We start from the raw sequence: 24211 nt of genomic DNA on the forward strand, positions 1-24211 counted from the left end.
CAACCTCTTGTTAACATTCTCCAAAACCATTACTAATGCCAAAGCTTCTTTCTTTCACCATAGGATCGAGGCCTCTGCCAAGAATCTTCGCAAACTGCATCTTTTTCTGCCGAAGACTTCGCAATCTTCTTTGAGGAAAAAGTGAAGAACATCCACAGCGCCTTCTCCCAACCCCCACCCATTCCAAACACTGAATCGAGAACCTCATCCTTCACTCTGTCATCTTTCTCTCCCATTACAGAAGCCGAGACCCTGACACTGGTAACGTTGAACCGTCCAACTACATGCCAGCTGGACCAGCTACCCTCCCCACTCCTCCAGACCATAGCACCGGACATCCGCCCATTCCTAACTGCAACCATCAACTCCTCACTCAACTCGGGGGTGGTCCCCACCTCCCTAAAACAAGCCAGAGTCACGCCCTGCATAAAAAAAACCAACCCTGAACCCCACCGTCATAGGCAACTATCGGCCTGTCTCACTTCTCTCCTTCCTTCCAGCAAAAGCTACATTACAACTACACAAAAAAGTAAAGCCCAAGCGAGCCACATCCTTGGCGCGTGTATATTTTCCCTAACGGACTTTCACTTCCGCGTTCGTGTTCCGCGATCTGATTGGCCACTGACGTTTCTCTCAGCGCCAATCGCGTGACGCCTAGTTCTATCACTGGTTAAGCTTGGCGACTCTTTCGAAGTTGGTTAAGGTTAGAGTTTGGTTTAGAGCAGGGCGATAGACCACCAGCCCTGATTCCAAACTCTAACCTTAACCAATTTCGAAAGAGTCGCCAAGCTTAACCAGTGATAGAACTAGGCGTTAGCTAGCTAGCAGGCTGTTAGAGGCATAACTAGGCGTAACGCGATTGGCGCAGAGAACGCGGAAGTGAAAGTCCGTTAGGGAAAATATACACGCATCCTTGGCAGCAACAAGCCAGCCTGAGTTACCTGAGGTGTTGTGCACATAGGTTACGTAACATAACGTTACATGTTATGTACCACATCTGACTGACACCAAATTCAGCCGCCTTGAATCATTCATCATATATTAACTTCTACAGAGGGTAAGCATGTCCCCTCGCAAGATCAAAACAAGACAAAACATCTCTACTCAAGATGAGGACTATGTCTCTATGGAAAATGTGAAAGAAATGATGGATCAACAGAAATTATTCTATGTGGAAATGCTTAACAGGCAAGAGTCAAACTTCATGTCCTTTACCAAGCTCATCATGGAATCTACAACCACTAGAATTGATGGCATTATGAAAGAGGTACATGAGGTCAGGTCCAGCCTTCAGTTCTCTCAAGCCCAAATTGATGACTTGAGAGTGATGGAGAAGAAACTTGGCTCATTTGAATCACAGCTCCAGTCATTCCAGTCCCTGCCCACTCAGGGTATGACCCCGGAAAGCAAAGACATCATATCCAAAATGGACTATCTGGAAAATCAGAGTCGAAGAAACAATGTAATTATTGATGGTCTGACTCAGGAAAATGTGTATGAGTCCTGGTCAGATACTGAGCAGATGGTCAGAGAATTCCTAAAAAACAAACTGGAAATTGATCCAAAGTTCATCGAAATCGAAAGAGCCCACCGCACTGGGAGTGTGAAACAGAACACTGATAAAGCAAGACCAATTGTTGTGAAACTCCTGAGGTTCAAGGATAAAGACCTCATACTTGCCAAGGCGAGAGCTCACCTCAAGAACACCTTAATTTATGTAAATGAGGACTTCTCTGACTTGTTAAGGAAGAAGAGAGCTGACCTCATTCCAGCAATGAAACAGGCAAGGGATGAAGGAAAGTATGCCGTCATTAACTATGACAGACTGGTGATCAAACCACGAAAGCCTCAGGGGATGATTCCAACCACACAACACGAGTGAAAGTCAGTGGGAACCTACCATGCTATGATGACCCCTTTAATGATCTTTTCTCCACCTATCTATCATGTCATCTTCCTCACACAACCAATTTGGCGCTCATCTCCAAACCTTCCCTACATCTGTCTCTGGTTCATTACATGTAAACTCTAACTCCAACCCATATGATCAAGTAAATGAACTTTTGAAGGACCCGCCCACTACGTTGCTTCAGTCAGAAAGTGAATCTCGGGACTCATCAACATCAAACCTTTTATTCAATAATGACCCTGACACACATTGTTTTGCTCTAATGAAACAAGTCTCTGGAATATCTGATTACTTCAGTGTGAACGAATTCAATTCCACTGTTGACCCTCAAAATACTAGGAGTGACTTTTCCCTCATTCATATCAATGTCCGCAGCCTGCCAAAAAACTATGATACTTTATGCCTTTGTTTGACTAACCTTGACTTCTCTTTTAGTGTAATAGGGCTTACTGAAACATGGCTGTCTAAAGACAATGCTGATTTGTATGAATTCAATAACTATAAGCATATTCATAGATGCAGAGAAGGCCAAAAGGGTGGGGGTGTTTCTCTATATCTCAATCCGAACATGGTGTATAAAGAAAGGCATGACATCGAAAAGTATTTAACCCTTTCTGCTGAGGCTGTGTTTGTTGAAACCCACCAGGCCATTATTGCATGTATTTATAGACCTCCCAGCTTTAGCTTGTCTGCATTCAATGCTGATCTAACAAATGTTCTGGATGTCATTTCCAAAGAAGGGAAAAAATGCTATTTAATGGGTGACCTAAATATCAATTTTATAAACCATAAGAATGATAACTCAACTAAGGAGTTTATTGACACAATGTATTCCCATTACTTTCATCCTATGATTGCAGTACCAACCAGAGTGACGGAGACATCTGCCACTCTGATTGACAATATCTTTACTAATGTGTTGGATAAGAGCATGAAATCAGGAGTTCTGTGAATGGATATTGCTGATCATTGTCCAATCTTTCTCATATTATATAGGGAACATGAAAAGTCTCCAACTATGCTATATCCTAAATATAAGAGACGCTTTAATGAAGCTAGTTTGACCAGGTTTGGACTAGTGGTCGGCGAGTATCCATGGACAGATATCCTCCACTCTGTTGATGCACAAAAGTCTTTTACTTTGTTTTCTGAACGTATCTCCCAGGCCTATGACCTATGTTTTCCCCTTGTACAGGCATCTCCCAAGCCTCATCATAAACTGATCAAACCATGGATAACCCCAGCTATTATCAAATCCCTAAATACTAAACGTAGATTGTATAAAAAATATCTTCTCAATCCCACTCCATTTTATCTTGCTCAATTTAGGAACTATAGAAATAAATTAAACCACATTATCAGAGGAGCTAAAAAGCATTACTACAATATGGAATTATCTAAAAACAAAAATAACATGACTCTCTTATGGAGAACAATTAACTCTATCCTCAACAAAAAAAATAAACGTAATCAGTTGCCTAATGAATTTAAGGTTGATGGGGTTATTATCACTGACCCGCAATTAATTGCCAATAACTTTAATAACTTTTTCTCAGAAGTTGGTCCAACACTGGCTGCAAAGATTCCATTTAGTAACCATAGTCCCCTTCAGTTTATGAATCCTCCAATCAATGACAGTTTTAACTTCTTGCCGGTTACAGAGGATGAGGTTCGGGAGATCTTGATCAACCTGGGGGACTCTTCTCCGGGTTATGATGGTATTGGAGGCAGATTACTGATATCCATTCAAGAATCCATTGTGAAGCCATTATGTCATATTTTTAATACATCACTGGAGAAGGGAATCGTCCCACTGGAACTTAAAATAGCTAAGATCATCCCTATTTATAAAGATGATGACCCAGCCGTCTTCAACCATTACAGACCTATATCCATCCTTCCTACCTTGTCAAAAATACTTGAAAAGCTGGTCTATAAAAGATTAATTGAACATCTTAATAAGCACAATATTATTTACACTCACCAGTACGGGTTCAGAAAGAAACATGCAACATATATGGCAATAACACATCTAATTAATGAAATATACAAAGCTAAAGACAGAAAGGAAAACACTATAGGTATTTTTTTAGACTTATCAAAGGCATTTGATACTGTCAATCACAATATCCTCCTGCAGAAGCTCTCGCATCTTGGAATAAAAAACAATGCACTGCTATGGTTCACCAGTTACCTTAAAGATAGACGTCAGTCTGTATCCTATAATGGGATAAATTCTCCTTTTCTTCCTTTACTTTGCGGTCTGCCCCAAGGTTCAATTATTGGGCCTTTGTTATTTTTGTTATATATCAATGACCTCCCTAACGTCTCAGACAGACTGTCGAAAATTTTATTTGCAGATGACACGTGTGTATTCTATTCACATAAAGATCCTGATACCATCATTAGGGTCATAAATGAAGAACTTAACAAACTATCAATTTGGTTTAAATGCAACAAATTATCACTAAACATTAAAAAAACGAATTTCATTTTTTTTGGTCTCAAATCTGTGATTTTTAACCCTTCATCTAAAGTAGTGATCAATGACATCCCCATAGCTAGGGTGTGTTTTACACGATTCCTTGGTGTTCTGCTTGATGAATCCCTATCATGGAAACCTCATATCACAGCCATAACTACAAAAATGGCCAAGAGTATTGGTATTCTTGGAAAAACACGTCACTTGCTGAGCACCGAGGTTGCCACAATGTTATATTACTCTATGGTTTACCCATATATCAATTACTGTAATTTAGTTTGGGGTAGTACGCATCAGACCAAACTTGAGCCCATATACCGTCTGCAGAAACAAGCTCTAAAAATAATCAGCTGTGTACATCGAAGTCATTCTTCTCAGCCTCTATTCCATAAGTTAGGTATCCTCAGTGTTTATCAAGTGAATCATCTTCAGACTGGTTTATTTGTGCATAGTTCTTTAAACGGAGCCCTTCCCCCTTTTTTTCATGACATGTTTGCCCACAATCACCAAATTCATAATTACCCCACACGTAGTTCCTGTTTGCTTAGACCACCCTTTTCCCGCACTTCCCAATCTCAGTTTTGTTTGCTCTACCGAGGGTCAAAGTTGTGGAACTCTTTGCCTCCACATATTTTGGAATTTTCTTTTCTGAAATTCAAAAGAGCACTGAAATCTCATCTCCTAGATCACAAATATTTCCCATATGGACTTCCTTTACAAACTGTAGTCTGATGGCTTGATGTATTTTGTTATTGTATTTTCGTTTTATTATATATTCTTACTGTCATTGATTGTTTTCTCTATACCAGAAATCGTATGGCATGGGGTGCCTACTTCGGTGTCTGTGTAGGCCTGCTTGTGTGTGTTTGTTTGGGGGGGGGGGGATTTTATTTTATATTTTATATTTATCTTGATATAATGTAATTTTGCTTCCTGGTGAATGCCACATGCAAGCCCCTTGAGGGTTTTTAGGCAATTCTCCTACACATCCCTTGTGGACTATATTATATTATATATGTAACTGTTTTTATATGTGTAAATAAACAAACAAACAAACAAAACTCTATTCCAATGTTCTCTAAAACCTCACCACGGACAGTCCAAACAGTCCAGTCCTCCTTTTCCCCCAAATAGTCCACTTTTCTGTCCGTGATGAATTATTTGTTCACCGGCTCTGCATTTTTGTGACCACACGCTTCTACTCAACTTGGCGCACATGCACTAGAAAAAAAGTAATGCCCTACACCTGGTGAAACGACGAAAACGCAGAGCTGGACAACAAACAATTCATTATGGACTAAAAACATTATTTGAGTTTGAGAGTAACAGTATCAGAGTAACCTGTGCAACTTTGAGTTTAATCTTTGAGTGAAGAGCATCATAAAACAAATGAATTAAAACACCTGATCAATTATATATAGGCTTACTCAGGCCCATTGAGGACAGTAGACTTGGTCGTCTTCAAAGCTCTGTACAACATCTATATTGAAACAATGCCATACAAACCGAGTACCTCTATGTTGGGAAAGACCTCCATTGCAATTGCATTTTAAGTGAGCATTTATGTGGCCATTTTCAAAGCTCTGTAAAATATACAAATCACATTCATACCACAGAAACAGAGTAGACAATTTACTTGATCTTGCATAGAAAACCACATTTGAATGCATAACTGCGTCTGTTTTTCTGCTCTTGAGTTACAAAGGACTACTACTATGGGGCCACATTGGCCTTACAGTTAGTACAATTACTCAGTACAATTAAAGTAAAGTACAATTAAGTACTGAGTAAATATTATAGTAGTAGTAATTTGCAGTAGATGTGTACTGAGATTGAATGGCATGAATGTGATTTGTATATTTTACAGAGCTTTAAAAATTGCCATATGTACTGAGTAAGGCCAATAATGGCTCCATAGTAGACAGTACATATCGGCATCAATCAGAAATATTTAACCTATAATTATGACATTTTACAAATGTTCTTTACCACAAGGTCCAAGTCAAGCCATATGAAATGTGTTGAAAAAGGTCAAGAGTGCATGGCATCTCAATTAGAACATCTGTTCTAGGAAGCTGCACCATAGTATGCCAGAGAACCTGACGTTAGGTCATTATGGTGCAGTATAGTCTAACCTGCGTTGCTGTTGTGGTGAGAGTCACTGGTGGGCTGAGGGCTGCTGTCCACACTGGAGCCCAAAGAAGCCAACGCTGCTGCCTCCTTCTTAGCTTTCTTCCTCTCTTTAGCCTGGAAGCTCTCCTCATCTCTCTCACTCAGGTCCTCAAAGCCAAAGTACTCCATCTTGTAGCTGCGTTTAAGATGCTCTACCTCCTGACTGATCCAGGTTTCCTCCTGTTCCTCTTTAATCTGTGAGGGCTCTGGGTCCTCCTGGCCCAGACCGGGGCCCCCCTCCTGCTGCTCAGGGGGAACCTCCTCTTTACAGACAGAAGGTTGTGGGGGGTCTGGAGGGGGGGACAGAGAACACAGACTTCTTAAAGGAAAACGCCAACATTTTGGGAAATTAGCTTATTTGCCATCTTCCCTGGAGTTGGACAAGAAGATACATACCCTTTTCTTCTCTGTGCGTGCATTAGGCTTAGGGAACAGCCGCTCCGTTAGCGTAGCTTAGCTTCATCACTGGAAGTGGGGCAGTCCTTTACCCTGAAGTTCCCTACAGTCCCCTACAGTCACGAAATACACTCCAAATACAACTCCAAAACGTTCCTGTAAACATGTTGTGACCTGTGTATTTACCACGTGGAGAAATAAAATATTATTGAATTCGACAATTGTGTTTTCTAAGCAAATATACTCTGAACTATTTTTTGCCGAACCACTCCTCTCGGGGCGCAGTGATACTTACTAACGTGACGCCAGTGTTTGTTTACATTCTCATTTCATTCAAAGGATCCGAACCGATTGAAGTTTATGGATACCATGCCTTCAAATCCTCTTACCTTGACGATTAAAAGCCTCCCCAATTTAGAAAACAGTATTCCCATGGCTGGTGTTGATATGCTGCTAGCTAACAAAAACCAACAGCCGGACACTAAAGCAAATAACGAGGGTACATTTTTACTTCCGGTCGGGGGGTTCCAAAATAAAAGAGCGACGTCTATAGCACCGGAAATACGTTTATTTTGTACATTATCTAACGTTAACACGAACCTAAACTAACTTTAGGTTAGTTGTAACGTTAGTTTAGGTTCGTGTTAACGTTAGATAATGTACAAAATAAATGTATTTCCGTCGCTCTTTTATTTTGGAACCCCCCGACCGGAAGTAAAAATGTACCCTCGTTATTTGCTTTAGTGTCCGGCTGTTGGTTTTCGTTAGCTAGCAGCATATCAACACCAGCCATGGGAATACTGTTTTCTAAATTGGGGAGGCTTTTAATCGTCAAGGTAAGAGGATTTTAAGTCATGGTATGTATCCATAAACTTCAATCGGTTCGGATCCTTTGAATGAAATGAGAATGTAAACAAACACTGGCGTCACGTTAGTAAGTATCACTGCGCCCCGAGAGGAGTGGTTCGGCAAAAAAGTTGTTCAGAGTATATTTGCTTAGAAAACGTAATTGTTGAATTTAATTATTTTTTATTTCTCCACGTGGTAAATACACAGGTCACAACATGTTTACAGGAACGTTTTGGAGTTGTATTTGGAGTGTATTTCGTGACTGTAGGGAACTTCAGGGTAAAGGACTGCCCCACTTCCAGTGATGAAGCTAAGCTACGCTAACGGAGCGGCTGTTCCCTAAGCCTAATGCACGCACAGAGAAGAAAAGGGTATGTATCTTCTTGTCCAACTCCAGGGAAGATGGCAAATAAGCTAATTTCCCAAAATGTTGGCGTTTTCCTTTAACAACACAAGCTTAGAATTATCATTATTGTTTTATTATCTTTTTTCCTCCTTTTTCAGTTTTTCTCCCCTCCCAATGTTAGTCGTTATGCCAATTCCCAATCCCCTTCCTGGTCGTTGCGCATTCTACCCCCTACCGTTGGTCTGGGAGGGCGGAGACTATCACATGCTTCCTCCGACACATGTGTACCCAGCCCACCGCTTCTTTTCACCTGGCAGCGCGGACTCTCACTGAGAGAGTGTAACGTGTGGAAGGGTCACACTACCTCTCTTAGATCCTTCCCTCGCTGTGCAGGCGCCCCGACCGAACTGTAGGAGTCGCTGTCCACAACGACCCAGACCCACCCACCGGCTTCCCTCCCGCTGACTCTACCAATCGAGCCAGTATGACGGCCGGCCAAGCCGGAAGCAACGCTGACGGCTGGATTCGATACCAGTGTCTCTTGCGTTGGTGACGAGCACCTTGTCCGCTGCGCCACCCAGCCACCCTATCATTATTGTTTTATAATGTATTGATAATACTGGTGAAACCATTATAGTGGTGACAGTGCTGCAATTAATACCCACTGTGTGTTTACATTGTATTAATTAATGCATGGTTCTCACCACTAGCTTTGCAGCTTCTAAGCTCAAAGTTTCACTTAATTTACTGAGAAGCTCTTCAGCACTAAGTGGAGTAATTACTGCTGACCCTACATTAACTCATTGGGGGCCAACAGCAGAGGGCGCTGATGGCCCTTCAGCACCAGTGCTTTATCCAATGTAGGATAGGACTTACTTGCGAGTGCTTAAAATATATTAAATATAATAGCAATAGATCTAAATAACACGTTGATCGTCAGTTAGTTGCTTCCAGTCAACATGCACAAAACAGATAATTTTTTCATACATACATTTCCGTTTTATACCGTGATGAATATGAATATATTTCTAGAGCGTTCTGTCTAATCTCAATAAACTCCAGCAAATCGAGCTTAAATGTATTTCCTTAGAAATCGTGCCATTTGTCGCTTGATTTATTAATCGTTTTCAAATAAACGCTAGATTATCGATATTATGTCATCATGCGCGAACAGAAGCGGGATCTGAAAAATCGCTTCTCCGTACTTTGGTCGGTGCGAACCTCACACACACACACACACACACACACACACACACACACACACACATACACACACACACACACACACGCACGCACGCTCCGATGGCGGTGAAAGAAACATCGGATTAACCCAAGATTCGTAACATAAAGTCCTTACCTCACATCTGATGTAGTGCAGATAGATTAATCCAATTCCTGATCGCCATTCCAAATATTGATCGCGTTTATTGATCCAACGTTATATGTCCAAAACATATAATCCACGCTGCTCTGAGTGTCCCCAGTCCATCTGTTATAACGATACTGCATGCCCGAGAAGTAAAACCTGGACCGGACTTCTTAGATCGATGCACAGCCCCAGCCAGAGGGATTCCAATGATGTGCAATACCATCCGGGAGACGTTAGGCGGCGGTATTTGCCCTTTGCAAGCTCAGACCCATTCCCAATGATAACGTCAGACTGGATGGATGAAAAATTAATGGATATAGCTAATAAAAGAAATATCGATTAAAACCTGAGATATCTCGGGTCTTGGCGCCCAGCGCATGGCGAGTTAACCCGAGATATCTCGGGGTTGGAGCGGCCGGGTAGCACAGCGGACTAAGCGTCTGTCTACCACCGCAGAGACAGTGGGATAGAATCCGGCTGCCGCGGTACCTCCGGCTTGGTCGGTCGTCCATACTGACACAATTGGCAGTGTCAGCGGGTGGAAAGCCGGTGGGGTGGGTCCTGGTCGTTGTAAACAGCGACTCCTACAGGTTGGTCACGGCGCCTGCATAGCGAGGGAGAGAACTGGGGGAGGTAGTGTGATCCTCCCACACGTTACACTTCCCCAGTGAGAGTCCTCGCTGTCAGGTGAAAAGAGGCTGCTGGCTGTCTCCACATGTATCGGAGGAAGCATGTGATAGACTTCAGGGCTCCCTAGACCGGCAAGTGGGGGGCAAATGCGTGCAACGGCCAGGAAGGGGAGGGGGGAATTGGCATAACGACTAAACTGGGAGGGGAGAAAAAAACTGAAAAATAGGAGGAGAAAAAGTAGAATAAAAAAATATCTTGGGGTTGGCCTGGAATGTGTTAACACATTGGGTGCCAAAACGAGAAAACTCGTTGTTGGCCGCCATGCATTGGTTGCCAATGAGGAGTTTTCTCGTTATTTAATCGTTATTTCTTTTATTAGTGATATCCATACATTTTTCATCCATCCAGCCTCACGTTATCATTGGGAATGGCTCTGACCTAAAAAAGGTAAAATACCGCCCCCTATCATCTCCCGGATGGTATTGCACCCATTGGAATGGAGTCGATGGGAATGCATCAGAAAAAAGAACTCCGGGCTCCACATTTTACTTAGAAGCGTCGATTATGTGTTTCGAGGTATAACGTTGGATCAATAAACACAATCGATATTTGGAATGGCGATCAGGAATTGGATTCATCTTTTTGCAGAACATCTGATCTGAGGTAAGGACTTTATTTTACCAGTATTGAGTTAATCAGAGTTTTTTTTCAGGGGAAACACTGTATATATATGTAGCATAGATGTTTGGCACCGGGATTGGGTTTCTTCATTGAGTGCTTATCCTTATCTTTAGGGCACAAGTATCTTGTGTTTTACTTAAAATTCAGACCTAATTACTAGCTCTTACTCAAACCCAGCAATAAACAACTACTACCCACACATCATTTTGAATCAGAATAAAATGTGCCTAGCCTTTAATAAACATTCATATTTGTGGTCGTCTACAGTCTGGTTAAGATGTGGGGACTGACCCTGCTGTTGATCATGGAGGCTTCTCACACAGCTTATAGTGAATATGGAGTCTTTGGTGTCAGCCTCCTCCAGGCCTTGAAGCTGCTCTCCCTCCTGACTGCTCCAGGTTTTCTCCTGTTCCTCTTTAATCTGTGAGGGCTCTGGGTCCTCCTGGTCCAGACCGGGGCCCCCCTCCTGCTGCTCAGGGGGAACCTCCTTACAGACTGACAGCTGTGGGGGGTCTGGAGGGAAGAACAGAGAATTGAAGAACAGGAAAACTGTCAACCAGAATTATCTTTGCTAGTCCGACGACACACGCTGAAGTGCAGTATTTCTCTCAACTCATACTATGCACCAACTAGCCTACATCAGTGACTATCACAACCAGGGAACAAACTTACTTTTTGACTTACCAGCCATTTGGCTGGTAGATTTTAAAAACTACCAGCCAGGCAGATTTTTTACCAGCCAAAAATAAAAAATTGCTTTTAGTATATCGCCATGTGTTATTATTACTAATAATACTCTCATATGCTATTTTCAATTAATATCATAAACAACATAAGGAATATTAGCATAATTGAGTGGACTGAAGGAATGAGTCAGCGTTAATAGTTTTAAATGCAAATAATTTATTGAAACATAGAAGTGGGGTCGGGGACACACACACTGTTTCAACTCACCACCCCCGCATCATATTGTAGTCTAGTCTGTCTTCAAACTTCCACTCCTCTCGAAACCTTTTTATATTTGAATATCAACATTATCTGTGCATCCTCAGTAATCCTCAGTTTACTACAATATACTCCTCTCCTGAGTCCTGACTAGTGACTTCATCGTCTTTCCAAACGCACGCACACACACAGAGAAAGGGAGAGTGCCCCCCCCCCCCCCCCATTTCCCTTTCCCCAGTCCACACTGTCTGCTGTTCTCTATGCTCTGCCGCTGATCAGGATTAGCTTGTTAGCTTACGCTAACATAACGTTCATTTCGGGCGATGTGGGTATAAAGGAATGGCGACGATGCAATGCATGTTAGATGCATTTGACCCGTTGTGAGAAGAAGAAAAAACACAGACTTATTTCGGCTCGCAAAATAGGCGCACTGCTGTGTAGCTCTGCTCTCAGGGAACAAACTTAACTTTTTGACTCACCAGCCATTTGGCTGGTAGATTTTAAAAACTACCAGCCAAGCAGATTTTTTACCAGCCATTGGCGGTTGGCTGGTACTTATTTTGTTCCCTGATCACAACCATTATTAATGGTAAAGCTATCACAAATGCTCCACATAGATTCCCTTTATAACTTTATAAGCGTACATGGTAGAAACATGGGGTTTTTGATGAGTGTTTTACTACAGTTCTAATGTATCCAGTAACCCCCCCCCCACCACCTCCAATTACAGTTCCCCCCCCCCCACACCTCCAATTTACAGTGTCCCCCCCCCCCCCCCCCCCACATACCCAACCTCCTCCAATGTACAGTCCCCAATTGAACTGTATGGGTGGAAATCCTATTCGAAAGGGTTGAAATCCCTACTGGTTGGGATTTCTACAGGCCGCCAGATCATAGTGGCTTTTATGATACACTGGATGGGTGTGTTAGCTGGAGTTGAGGATGTAGACAAAATTCTTATTGGAGACTGGAACACGGATATGCAACGAAAAGATGCACCCGTCTTCAAGTCATTCAGTAGGTTTTGTGATCTGCACGCCTCAGTCAGCTAATCACCCAACCCACACGTGTATGTGAATCAACTCAGACTACCATTGACCTCATTCTGACCTCCGACAAGTCCAAGATCTCCAATAAAGGGGTTATAGCATGCGGGTTAAGTGATCATTATATGATATCTGTACCCGCAAAAAACTAAAACAAAAGGCTGGCTGCCACAAAACAGTCACATCTAGAGACCTCAAAACCTACTCTAGCGAGGCCTTCAACCTTGAACTGGAGAGTCTGGACTGGTCAGATGAACTCAATGGTACACTGGCCGATAGAGCTGCCGCGGTATTGATATTTTCCTTACCGCACGAATTTGCGAAATATTTCCTACCGCCGCGGTAATTACCGCACAGTGCGCACAAAAAAAAATTTGAATGCATTTTTTTTTTTTTAGTAGTCTACTCTTATAGCCTGCCTCTAGTCTAATGGCGCTTTTCCACTGCATAGTACCTACTCGACTCGACCCGCTTTAGGCACCTGGTACTTTGTTCCTTTTCCACTGCAGCCAGGTACTACTCCGTTTGTCTCCGTGTGGGAATGCAGGCGGGGCCGCTCGCTTGTGTACACTGAAAGCTCCGTGGGCATAGATGTCCGAGGGCTTGCAGCAAGCCAGAGTTTAACACAGTTTCAATCAATCAATCAATCAATCAATAACAACATTAACCAGACTCTCGTTGCGTCTATTCTGCCAAAGCTAACGTTACCTCTCATTGTGTATTCTACCAAGCAAACCCGGGTTTAACGTTACCTCTCGTGTATATCGGCTGACGGTAGTATTAACAACAACAAACTTAACACATCAGCGATCTTGTTGTGACACTAAACTCTCCGCTCGGTGGTAAATTGGGTTGATGTCGGTTTTGTTTCATCAATAAATAAGGCAGAATACACAGTGAATCCATTCTTTTTTGTTTATTGCTTGGTTCTGTCGCAAACAAATCCTGAACGAAATGCATCCTTAGCGAGGCAGTAAAGATGGCGGCGCCGGCGTTCTGTTTTTGTTCAGACTGAGGCTACAAAGTGTGACGCGTCTCTCTTCTGACCAGTCAGTGGTCTGCAATGTTTCACATGACTTTTCTGGTACCACTTCTACCCAATAGGGTCGCTTGGAACCGAGTAGGGTATATCTGCAGAGCCGCAAGCCAACTTTATTATTATGATAAAAAACAGCGGTGACGCGGTATTCAGCCTAACTCTGCGGTGAGCGTGATGCAACAGCGATACCGCGGTAATGCGGTTATCGCGGCAGCTCTACTGGCCGAAGAAACATGGCTTGGTTTCAAAACCAAATTCTCAACAATACTAAACGACATGGCCCCCCTAAGAACCACCAGGGTAAAAAATCGCGCGGAGCCGTGGATGCACTCCAAAATACTGGCCGCTATGAAAACCAGAGACAAAAAATGCTCTGAGTTTCGTAAAAGTCAGTCAAAGCTTACTAAAAGCACGAGCAGTGAACTCCAAGCCCACGTGACTGAACTCAAACTAGAAAGAAACAGACTAAGAAACGACGTAAACTCCATGATCAAAACTGCAAAAAAGAATTTCATCAATGACAAAACTGAGGGAAACAAAAACAAACCACGTGAACTTTGGAAATTACTCAATAATCAACTAGGATGCAGTAAAAAACTTAAAACCAGATTCTCAAACATAAACATAAAAACGGACAACACGCTCATCACAGACAAGCTGGATGTAGCCAATTACTTAAACATTTTCTTCACAAACATAGCCACAACACTAGTAAACAAACTACCCTCCCACTCAGGGCTTTATGGGGTAGAACACATAGTAGCTTACTACAAAAACCTAGGGGTCCGCAAGGACGACTTCAAGCTGGAAATGGTAACAACAGATGAGGTACTCAATAAACTGAGCGCCCTCCAACCTAACAAGGCCACTGGCCATGACAACATCCCCTCCAAATTCCTCAGAGACTCAGCAGCCGCCATCACCCCAATCATCACACACATAATAAACCTCTCCATAAAACAGGGACACGTCCCCAAGGACTTCAAAATTGCGAGGGTGACCCCTCTGCACAAAAAGGGCAGCAAATTAGACCCAGGCAACTACCGCCCTGTTTCTATTCTCACCTCCATCTCGAAAGTCATGGAAAAAATAGTCTACGAACAGGTCGAAAAGTACCTAGCGGAAAAAAATCTAATCTACGAATTCCAATCTGGCTTCAGAACATCCCACTCCACTGACACATGCCTTCTCTATTTGAATGACCACATCAAACAAGAGGTGGACGCAGGCAAATACTGCGGCATGGTCATGCTGGACCTACAAAAGGCCTTTGACACGGTCAATCACTCCATTCTGATTGACAAGCTAAAAGCAATTGGTTTTGATAGTCTATCAGTGAGCTGGATGCAATCCTACCTTGAGGGGAGGGAACAGATGGTGGAGGTAAACGGTACCCTATCCCCCCCCCCCTCACAGTGAGCTGTGGAGTTCCACAAGGAAGCATACTAGGACCGCTACTGTTCCTAATTTATGCAAATGACATGTCGTCAGCTTGTGACTGCAAATTGTTCCTGTTTGCGGACGACTCAGCCCTGCTGGTCTCCGACAAGAACAAGTTACAGGTTGAAAAAACCCTCAGCTCGGAACTAGGCAGAATCTGCATATGGCTCGCTGATAACAAACTATCATTACACATGGGCAAAACAGAGTCCATTCTCTTCGGTTCAAATAACAAACTCAGCAAGACCGACGGCTTCTCAGTTACAGTGGGTGACAATATTGTAACAAGGAAAGATGAAATTACCTACCTGGGTTCCATCCTAGAGGCTAATCTCTCCTGTGACAAAATGGCATCCAATGTAATAAAAAAGTCAACCAACGAACTAGATTCTTGTACCGGATCTCCTCTCTGGTAAACAAGAATACCCTGAAGACTCTGGCAGGAGCACTCATTCAGGGGTACTACGACTATGCTTGCACCTCATGGTACCAAAGCACCTCAAAGGCGCTAAAAACAAAATTACAAACATCTCAAAACAAACTGGTCAGACTACTGCTTGACCTTACTCCTAGAACCCACCTCACCCATGCCCACTTTGACAACCTAGGATGGCTTAGAGTAGACGACAGAGTACAGCAACTTGCAATGGGCCTGGTCTACAAGATACACTACACGACCAAGGTACCCATGTACATGTCAAAATACTTCCCAAAGGTCAGTGAATACCACAATCACAACACCAGAGGGAGCTCCACAAATCATGTTAAACCCAGATTCGGCTCAAATAAGGGACTAAACACGTTTCGCAATTATGCCACATCAATGTGGAACGCCCTACCCAAAGCTGTAAAGGAATGTGGATCACTACCCACTTTCAAAACCTCTCTCAAGGGACACCTACGGGAGACTGCAATTCAACACTGGCCCCTGTAAATATCCTAACCCAACCCCCTCCAATGTACAGTCATTTACCTAGTATGGTTGTCAATAGTCCAATGTACAATTTTGTTTGTTTGTACAGTGTCTCCCCCCCCCCCTCAATGTACAGTGTTGCTTGTTTATACAGTGTGCCCCCCCCCCCCCAACCACCTCCAATGTAAATTACCCAGTATGGTTGTCAATATCCCAACGTACCCAACCCCCCCCCCCCCACCCAACCTCCTCCAATGTACAGTTTCTACGTCAAATGTATATACTCCCTTTTCTTGACTCCTTCTGTATCACAAACAGTACTGTATTTGCAAATCTGGTATGTCATAAATGTATAGATGTAGCAGTACTGACTATCTGTATGTCATGTATGTCATATATGTCCTGATGAATTGAAAATGGGGGACCCTGATGTAAACAAGACGAAAGTCTTTCTCTGGTCTGCATCCCCTTAACAATTGTGTGTATTGAGCTGTACTGTATTGTACCCATTCTGCAATCTGTTAATAAAGTTTTCAATCAATCAATCCCCCCCCCCCACATACCCAACCTCCTCCAATGTACAGTCCCCCCCCCACATACCCAACCTCCTCCAATGTAGTTTCTTCCCCCTCAAATGTATATACTCTCTTTTTAGGCTATTTTTTTGTATCACAAACAGTACTGTATATTTGTAGATCTGGTATGTCATAAATGTCTAGATGTAACAGTACTGTATATCATATAATTACGTTATTATGAATTGAAAATGGGGGACCCTGATGTAAACAAGACGAAAGTCTTTCTCTGGTCTGCATCCCCTTAACAATTGTGTGTATTGAGCCGTACTGTATTGTACCCATTCTGCAATCTGTTAATACAATTGTCACTCAATCAATCAAACCTATTTTATTGATATTTGGAGAAAGGATACATATGCGAGTAAAACACCCGCTGCTAGTTTGTGATATTGAACGGTGCTGTGCGTTACCTGCTTCGTTCAGACATAACCTGTCAAATCATCTGCAAAACATTATGAAAACACAAACCTGCTCTTTGTAACTTTATATCTTGGCTTTCAGAAGGATGTCCAGCAGCTTGTGTTGACGCTCGATCTGCCATTTTGACCGGGAATCCTTCTCCTAATAAACGTTAATCATATTAGAATGATACCCTCAACAGCTGTTTTAGTCGCTCTTTAACAAGAGCCTCCATCTGTTCTATTTGAGACATTTCTAAATGTGAAATTAAAACTCTATTCCTTCCTGACGCTCTGTCTCGGTCTGTCTCACTTCCTGTATTTTGTCACGTGAGCAACACAAGGCGCGTCATTGGCGGGTTTACTCCTCCTATCCACAGGCAAGGAAACTATAACATAAGGAAGAGTCATCACGTCAGAACACCAGGCAGACGTCACGCAATGACCCTTCCTTGTGTTAACGAATTGTAGAGACGCGGCAGAGCATGATGAAGGAATAGAGTTTTAATTTCACATTTAGAAATGTCTCAAATAGAACAGATGGAGGCTCTTGTTAAAGAGCGACTAAAACAGCTGTTGAGGATATCATTTAAAATATGATTAACGTTTATTAGGAGAAGGATTCCCGGTTAAAATGGCAGATCGAGCGTCAACACAAGCTGCTGGACATCCTTCTGAAAGCCAAGATATAAAGTTACAAAGAGCAGGTTTGTGTTTTCATAATGTTTTGCAGATGATTTGACAGGTTATGTCTGAACGAAGCAGGTAACGCACAGCACCGTTCAATATCACAAACTAGGCAAAATCTGCATATGGCTCGCTGATAACAAACTATCATTAAACAGAGTCCATTCAACTCTATACATGACATAGAATAGAATAGACTTTTAATTGTCATTGCGCAGTATACAACAAAATTTCAGGGGAGCTCCCACAGACCGTAGTACATATATACATACATAAACACATAACACATATAACACTGTACATAACAGAATATTTTAAATAATAAAGTGCATGATGGGTGGTAATCAGAGATTATCAAGTGCAGTGGTAAGTGCATGGTCCACGTGAGGGGACAGTCAATGAGCATTTAACAGTCTGACTGCTTGGGGGAAAAAGCTGTTCTTAAATCTTGTACTCTTGGCATGTATGGACCGGTATCTCCTCCCTGAGGGAAGGAGCTGAAAGAGGTGATGTGCTGGGTGAGATTGGTCCTTGATGATACATTTAAACAGTACTGTTACATCCAGACATATGGCTAGCTGATAACAAACTATCATTACACATGGACTCCTAGAACCCACCTCACCCCTGCCCACTTTGACAACCTAGGATGGCTTAGAGTAGACGACAGAGTACAGCAACTTGCAATGGGCCTGGTCTACAAGATACACTACGCGACCAAGGTACCCATGTACATGTCAAAATACTTCCCAAAGGTCAGTGAATACCACGATCACAACACCAGAGGGAGCTCCACAAATCATGTTAAACCCAGATTCGGCTCAAACAAGGGACTAAACACGTTTCGCAATTATGCCACATCAATGTGGAACGCCCTACCTAAAGCTGTAAAGGAATGTGAAAATTGTGAATCACTACCCACTTTCAAAAACACTCTCAAAAAAACACCTACGGGAGACTGCAATTCGAAACTGGCCCCTACAAATGTCCTAACCTAGTTGTACAGTAAATTACCAAGTATGGCTTTTCAGTATTCCAATGTACAGTGTACAATGTGTGTCCCACCCCTACCCAACCCCCCCCCCCCCCCCCCCCCCCACCTCCAATGTACAGCCCCCACCCACCCACCCAACCCCACCCCACCCACCCAACCTCCTCCAATGTACAGTTTCTACGTCAAGTGTATATACACTCTTTTTCTGGACACTTTTGTATCACAAACAGTACTGTATTTGCAAATCTGATATGTCATAAATGTATAGATGTAGCAGTACTGTCTATCTGTATGTCATGTATGTCATATATGTTATGATGAATTGAAAATGGGGGACCCTGATGTAAACAAGACGAAAGTCTTTCTCTGGTCTGCATCCCCTTAACAATTGTATGTATTGAGCTGTACTGTACTGTACCCATTCTGCAATCTGTTAATACACTTTTCAATCAATCAATCAATCAATCACATTAATGACATACCAGATCTACAAATATACAGTACTGTTTATGATACAAAAATAGTCTAAAAAGATATACATTTGAGGGGGAATAAACTACATTGGAGGAGGTTGGGTATGTGGGGTGGGGGGGGGGAACTGTACATTGGAGGTGGTTGGGGGGGGGGGGGGGGGGGGGGAACTGTAAATTGGAGGTGGTTGGGGGGGGGGGAAACTGTACATTGGAGGAGGTTGGGTATGTGGGGTGGGGGGGGGGGGAACTGTACATTGGAGGGTTTACTGGATACATTAGAACTGTAGTAAAACACTAATCAAAACCCCATGTTTCTACCATGTACGCTTATAAAGTTATAAAGGGAATCTATGTGGAGCATTTGTGATAGCGTTACCATTAATAATGGTTGTGATAGTCACTGATGTAGGCTAGTTGGTGCATAGTATGAGTTGAGAGAAATACCGCACTTCCGCGTGTGGCGTCGGACTAGCAAAGATAATTCTGGTTGACAGTTTTCCTGTTCTTCAATTCTCTGTCCTTCCCTCCAGACCTCCCACAGCTGTCAGTCTGTAAGGAGGTTCCCCCTGAGCAGCAGGAGAGGAGCCTCAGTCTGGACCAGGAGGACCCAGAGCCCTCACAGCTGTCAGTCTGTAAGGAGGTTCCCCCTGAGCAGCAGGAGAGGAGCCTCAGTCTGGACCAGGAGGACCCAGAGCCCTCACAGCTGTCAGTCTGTAAGGAGGTTCCCCCTGAGCAGCAGGAGGGGGGCCCCGGTCTGGACCAGGATGACCCAGAGCCCTCACAGATTAAAGAGGAACAGGAGGAAACCTGGAGCAGTCAGGAGGGAGAGCAGCTTCAAGGCCTGGAGGAGGCTGACACCAAAGACTCCATATTCACTATAAGCTGTGTGAGAAGCCTCCATGATCAACAGCACGGTCAGTCCCCACATCTTAACCAGACTGTAGACAACCACAAATATTAATGTTTATTAAAGGCTAGGCAAATTGTATTCTGATTCAAAATTATGTGTGGGTAGTAGTTGTTTATTGCTGGATTTGAGTAGGAGCTAGTAATTAGGTCTGAATTTGAAGTAAAAGACAAGATACACAAGGATAAGCACTCGATGAAGAAACCCAATCCCGGTGCCAAACATCTATGCTACATATATATATATATATCAGGGTTCGAAATGAACAGGGGCTTGGGGCAAAATCAAGGCCAGATTAAGAATTCAGAGGCCTCTGGGCCAGACTCTTGTGGAGGCCCCCACACACATACACGTGCACGCACGCACAGTGGCGTTTTTATATGTAAAACATTGGTGGGGCAGCCACTAACCAAGGCTACATACCAGGCAAACTACAGTAATCAAAATGACAGTAATCCTGCTACTGATGCATTTTTAACACGTCAACAAACAGCTATCCATCGAGAGAGAGAAAGTATAGTTGAGGAAAATTAATTATATTCCCTGTCTGCCAAAGTTATTGACAGGGTACCACACAATATATTATACTTTATTGTTCAGTTATTCTGTCAGTTTCATGATGGCTGTCCCTTTCCTGTTTAGATTTTAACTTAGCAGCTCCGCTTTCCTACCGTTTAACTTTTTTATCCATGTTTTTTGAGTCTCATATGATACAGTACTACTCGAGTCTTAGTCTACTTGATCAACTTGCAAGTGCAATTCTCGCGGTTAGTGGTCAGCTGACCTGACCTGACAGTGACCCCTGGACCTGGACGTCAGTGTCACGTCGACTCAACCTCTCTCACCCCCTCATTATCAAACAATCAATCATATTTTTATTTGCAATACAATTTTTTTATAAAAATAGATAGAGATGAGATGATACTAGTAGTCACTATAGATGCTGTGAAAGTAAACGCTGGATCTGATTATATATATTTTCTTTTTCCGTATTTCTTAATTTTTTTTTACTAGTGTGTAGTGGAGGCCCCTAGTCACTAGGGGGAGCTCGAGGATATCCGCTATCAGCACCGGCGGGTCTTTGCTGTCTGTCATGATCCGAATCTGCCTCATCCGTGTCGGGGCTGGGATGTGGAGATGCGGGCGTGACAGCAGACTCTACGTCTAGTCTTCTTCTTCTTGTATATTTCCGGCGGACTACGCGTCTAGGCGCATTGCCGCCCTCCACAGGACAGAGGGAGCACTATAGATTTCCAGCCCTCCCTATACGTCTAGTCCAGGGGTCAGCCACCTTTACTATCAAAAGAGCCTTTTCCCCCCTCCCACAAAATAAAATGCTCAGGGAGCCGCACAACCTATGTACCCTTAAAATGAAGATAACACAGTGTATAACATTTTTTATATCCCCACATTTAGCATAAAACGCCGGACAATTCCATACCCAAAGTAATTTGCGATTTATTATACTTTATACTTATTGCATTAATGGAATGCAAAGCAATAAAAAGAAAAGTTTTGACTTTTTATTGCTGTTTTTACCTGTTATAACATTGGAAAAACCTCAAACTCTTATGAAGAGGAGAAAAAATACTGGCTGTGTAGACCTATTTTTAAATAAAACACAGAAGAGGAGACAAAACACTGGTGTCTGTAGACCGACTTTGAAATAAAACCCTGAACTATTCAGGTATATTTGAGTCCTTCCCTTATTTGTGGAACATTTATAAAATAAAAAGTAGTCCACTTTAAAAAAAAATACTACCATGTGTAGACCTACTTTGAAATAAAACACAGAAAAGGAGAAAAAACACTGGCATCTGTAGACCTACTTTGAAATAAAACCCTGAACTATGCAGCTCTATTTGAGTCCTTCCCTTATTTGTGGAAAATCTATAAAATAAAAAGAGAATTTTTCGTTCGCAAATTTCGCTCCACATATCAGGCATAGGCTACAGGTATATAGTAAGCCTGGATTGTTAGTCGTGAAAGCAAATTAATCTGTCCACGCTGAATTAAACCCTCTATTTTCCTCAGCCTTTCCTTTTTTTGGATTTATCCATGGTCGGAAACTCAAGATTAGCCACTTGCAGACGGCAGGGAGAGGCACGGGTGTGACGTACTGTATATTTTAGTTGATGAAATATTTGTGTTGACTAAATATTTTAGTTGATGAAATATTTTTTTCATTTCAGTGTCACAGTATGACATCGATCTCCAAAATAAAATAAAAAATAAAGTTAAAAAAATATATCTTTTTTTTGGAGGCCCCTCGTCACTAGAGGCCCACGGGCCGCGGCCCAAAAGAATAGCAAGAAAAGCCCCAGACAGTTTACTAATTATATATATATTTATATATATGCTCTACAGTGCGAGCATTTCCCTCGTATTTGCCCCTAATAATATGTGTGTGCGAACCTGAAAAAACATTTACTCGCAGTAAAAATTCAGCCAGCCAGATAATGTTAGCGAAGTTAGCACACGCACATACACACACACTGTGGGCCAGCCAGTGACTTTGGTGGTGTGTGCGCACAGATGTGTCCTGTTCCTGTTTGCACACACACACACACACACGCACATTGTATGCCATCACTGGGAACGCTCAGAGAGGAAAGGGGGGCTGAGAATATCTGTGTCTATCTGTGTGTGTCTCGCTCTCTCTCCCTCTCCCTCTCTACATCTCTCTCTCCTGAACCTATTTCAGTCAAAAGGAAGACATTGATGGACAGTAGCTATAGTATAAATTATAGCTCAGTTGTAGCTGTAACAGAATAATTGTATTAACTATTAATTAACTATTATTCAATAGTGTTTCAATTATAATGAATTAAATAATTGTATAAAGAATTTTCAATGTTCTGTCATCTAATAATATATTCCATTGCCTTTCCTATCAAAATGTTGGTATCATAACAACACTACAAAAGCAGCTTGACAACCGATAGCCTTTGCGTCTAGTAGGCATGGGCCAATTTGTGATTTTGGTGGTATGTGCTATTTGCACAGATGTTTAGCCCTTGAATGAATGAATTAATGTAAACTTTATTTAACAGAGTGCAGAATGGGTACAAATTACAATACAGTATGGCTCAATACACACAATTGTTAAGGGGATGCAGACCAGAGAAAGACTTTCGTCTTGTTTACATCAGGGTCCCCCATTTTCAATTCATAGTGTGCACACGCACAGTATAATATGCATGTGATAAATAGTTTGTTAATAAACTCTGTTACTTGAACAATTTTCACTGTGCTCCTAAATTTTTATTTAGATTTAAATAATTTAAATTTGATTTAGGAGCACATGTGCTCCTTGGGAAAAAGGTTAGCGTAGAGCCCTATATATGGAGACATTAACATTACGTTATCAAACAAAGGGACGAAGACTGTAAAAAAAGTGTCGACAATGTTTTATAATCTTTATGTTAATTTTCATCATAAAAATTATGTGCCCCCGAAATAAAAAAAAAGCCCCAGAAAATCAATTAAGGGGGCAAAAAAAGCCCTGGGATTTTTTTTTTAATTTCTAACCCTGATATATATATATATGTGTGTGAGGGGGGGGTATGATTAGGGTTGGTTACCGAACAAGGTACTTACAGTATAAGGGTACCGATTCACGTTAGATCAATCAATGCCACATTTCAGTACCTTGAGAGCTGATTAACCCTTTGGGTGCCGTTGATGTAGACTACGTTTCTGTCGCCCGACGGTTGAGTGCCGGAAACGTAGATTACGTTTTTCTCATGGTATTGGCTATTGCCATTCATAATTCAGCGGGGCACCTTGTGCATGCTGTACTGAATGAGTCTGAGCTGGCAGATGGTCTTATACCGCCCTCTAACACCTTCGGCCGCTATTGCACTCCATTAGAAACAATGTAGTTTATTTTCTCTACCGAGCTGCGGCGTGGGGGCGGGTCCTAAACACTCCGGCAAAACACGCGCTTGTAGGGAT

The 24211-nt window shown here is 42.4% G+C and overlaps 1 protein-coding gene across 1 annotated transcript; it reads right to left on the minus strand.

Moving 5' to 3' along the window:
• Window positions 1-6392: 6392 nt before the first annotated feature.
• On the minus strand, window positions 6393-21349 carry LOC311229376 (uncharacterized protein; the record flags this gene model as incomplete). The annotated part of the gene is made up of 3 exons (XM_084315463.1): window positions 6393-6853; window positions 11126-11303; window positions 21326-21349. 3 exons carry the CDS (start codon window positions 21347-21349, stop codon window positions 6522-6524), a joined length of 534 nt encoding a protein of 177 aa, XP_084171589.1. The 3' UTR covers window positions 6393-6521.
• Between the last annotated feature and the right edge of the window lie 2862 nt (window positions 21350-24211).

Source organism: Notolepis coatsorum (genome assembly GCF_963971535.1).
Source record: "Notolepis coatsorum genome assembly, chromosome: 6".
In the NCBI taxonomy this organism is placed as follows: domain Eukaryota; kingdom Metazoa; phylum Chordata; class Actinopteri; order Aulopiformes; family Paralepididae; genus Notolepis; species Notolepis coatsorum.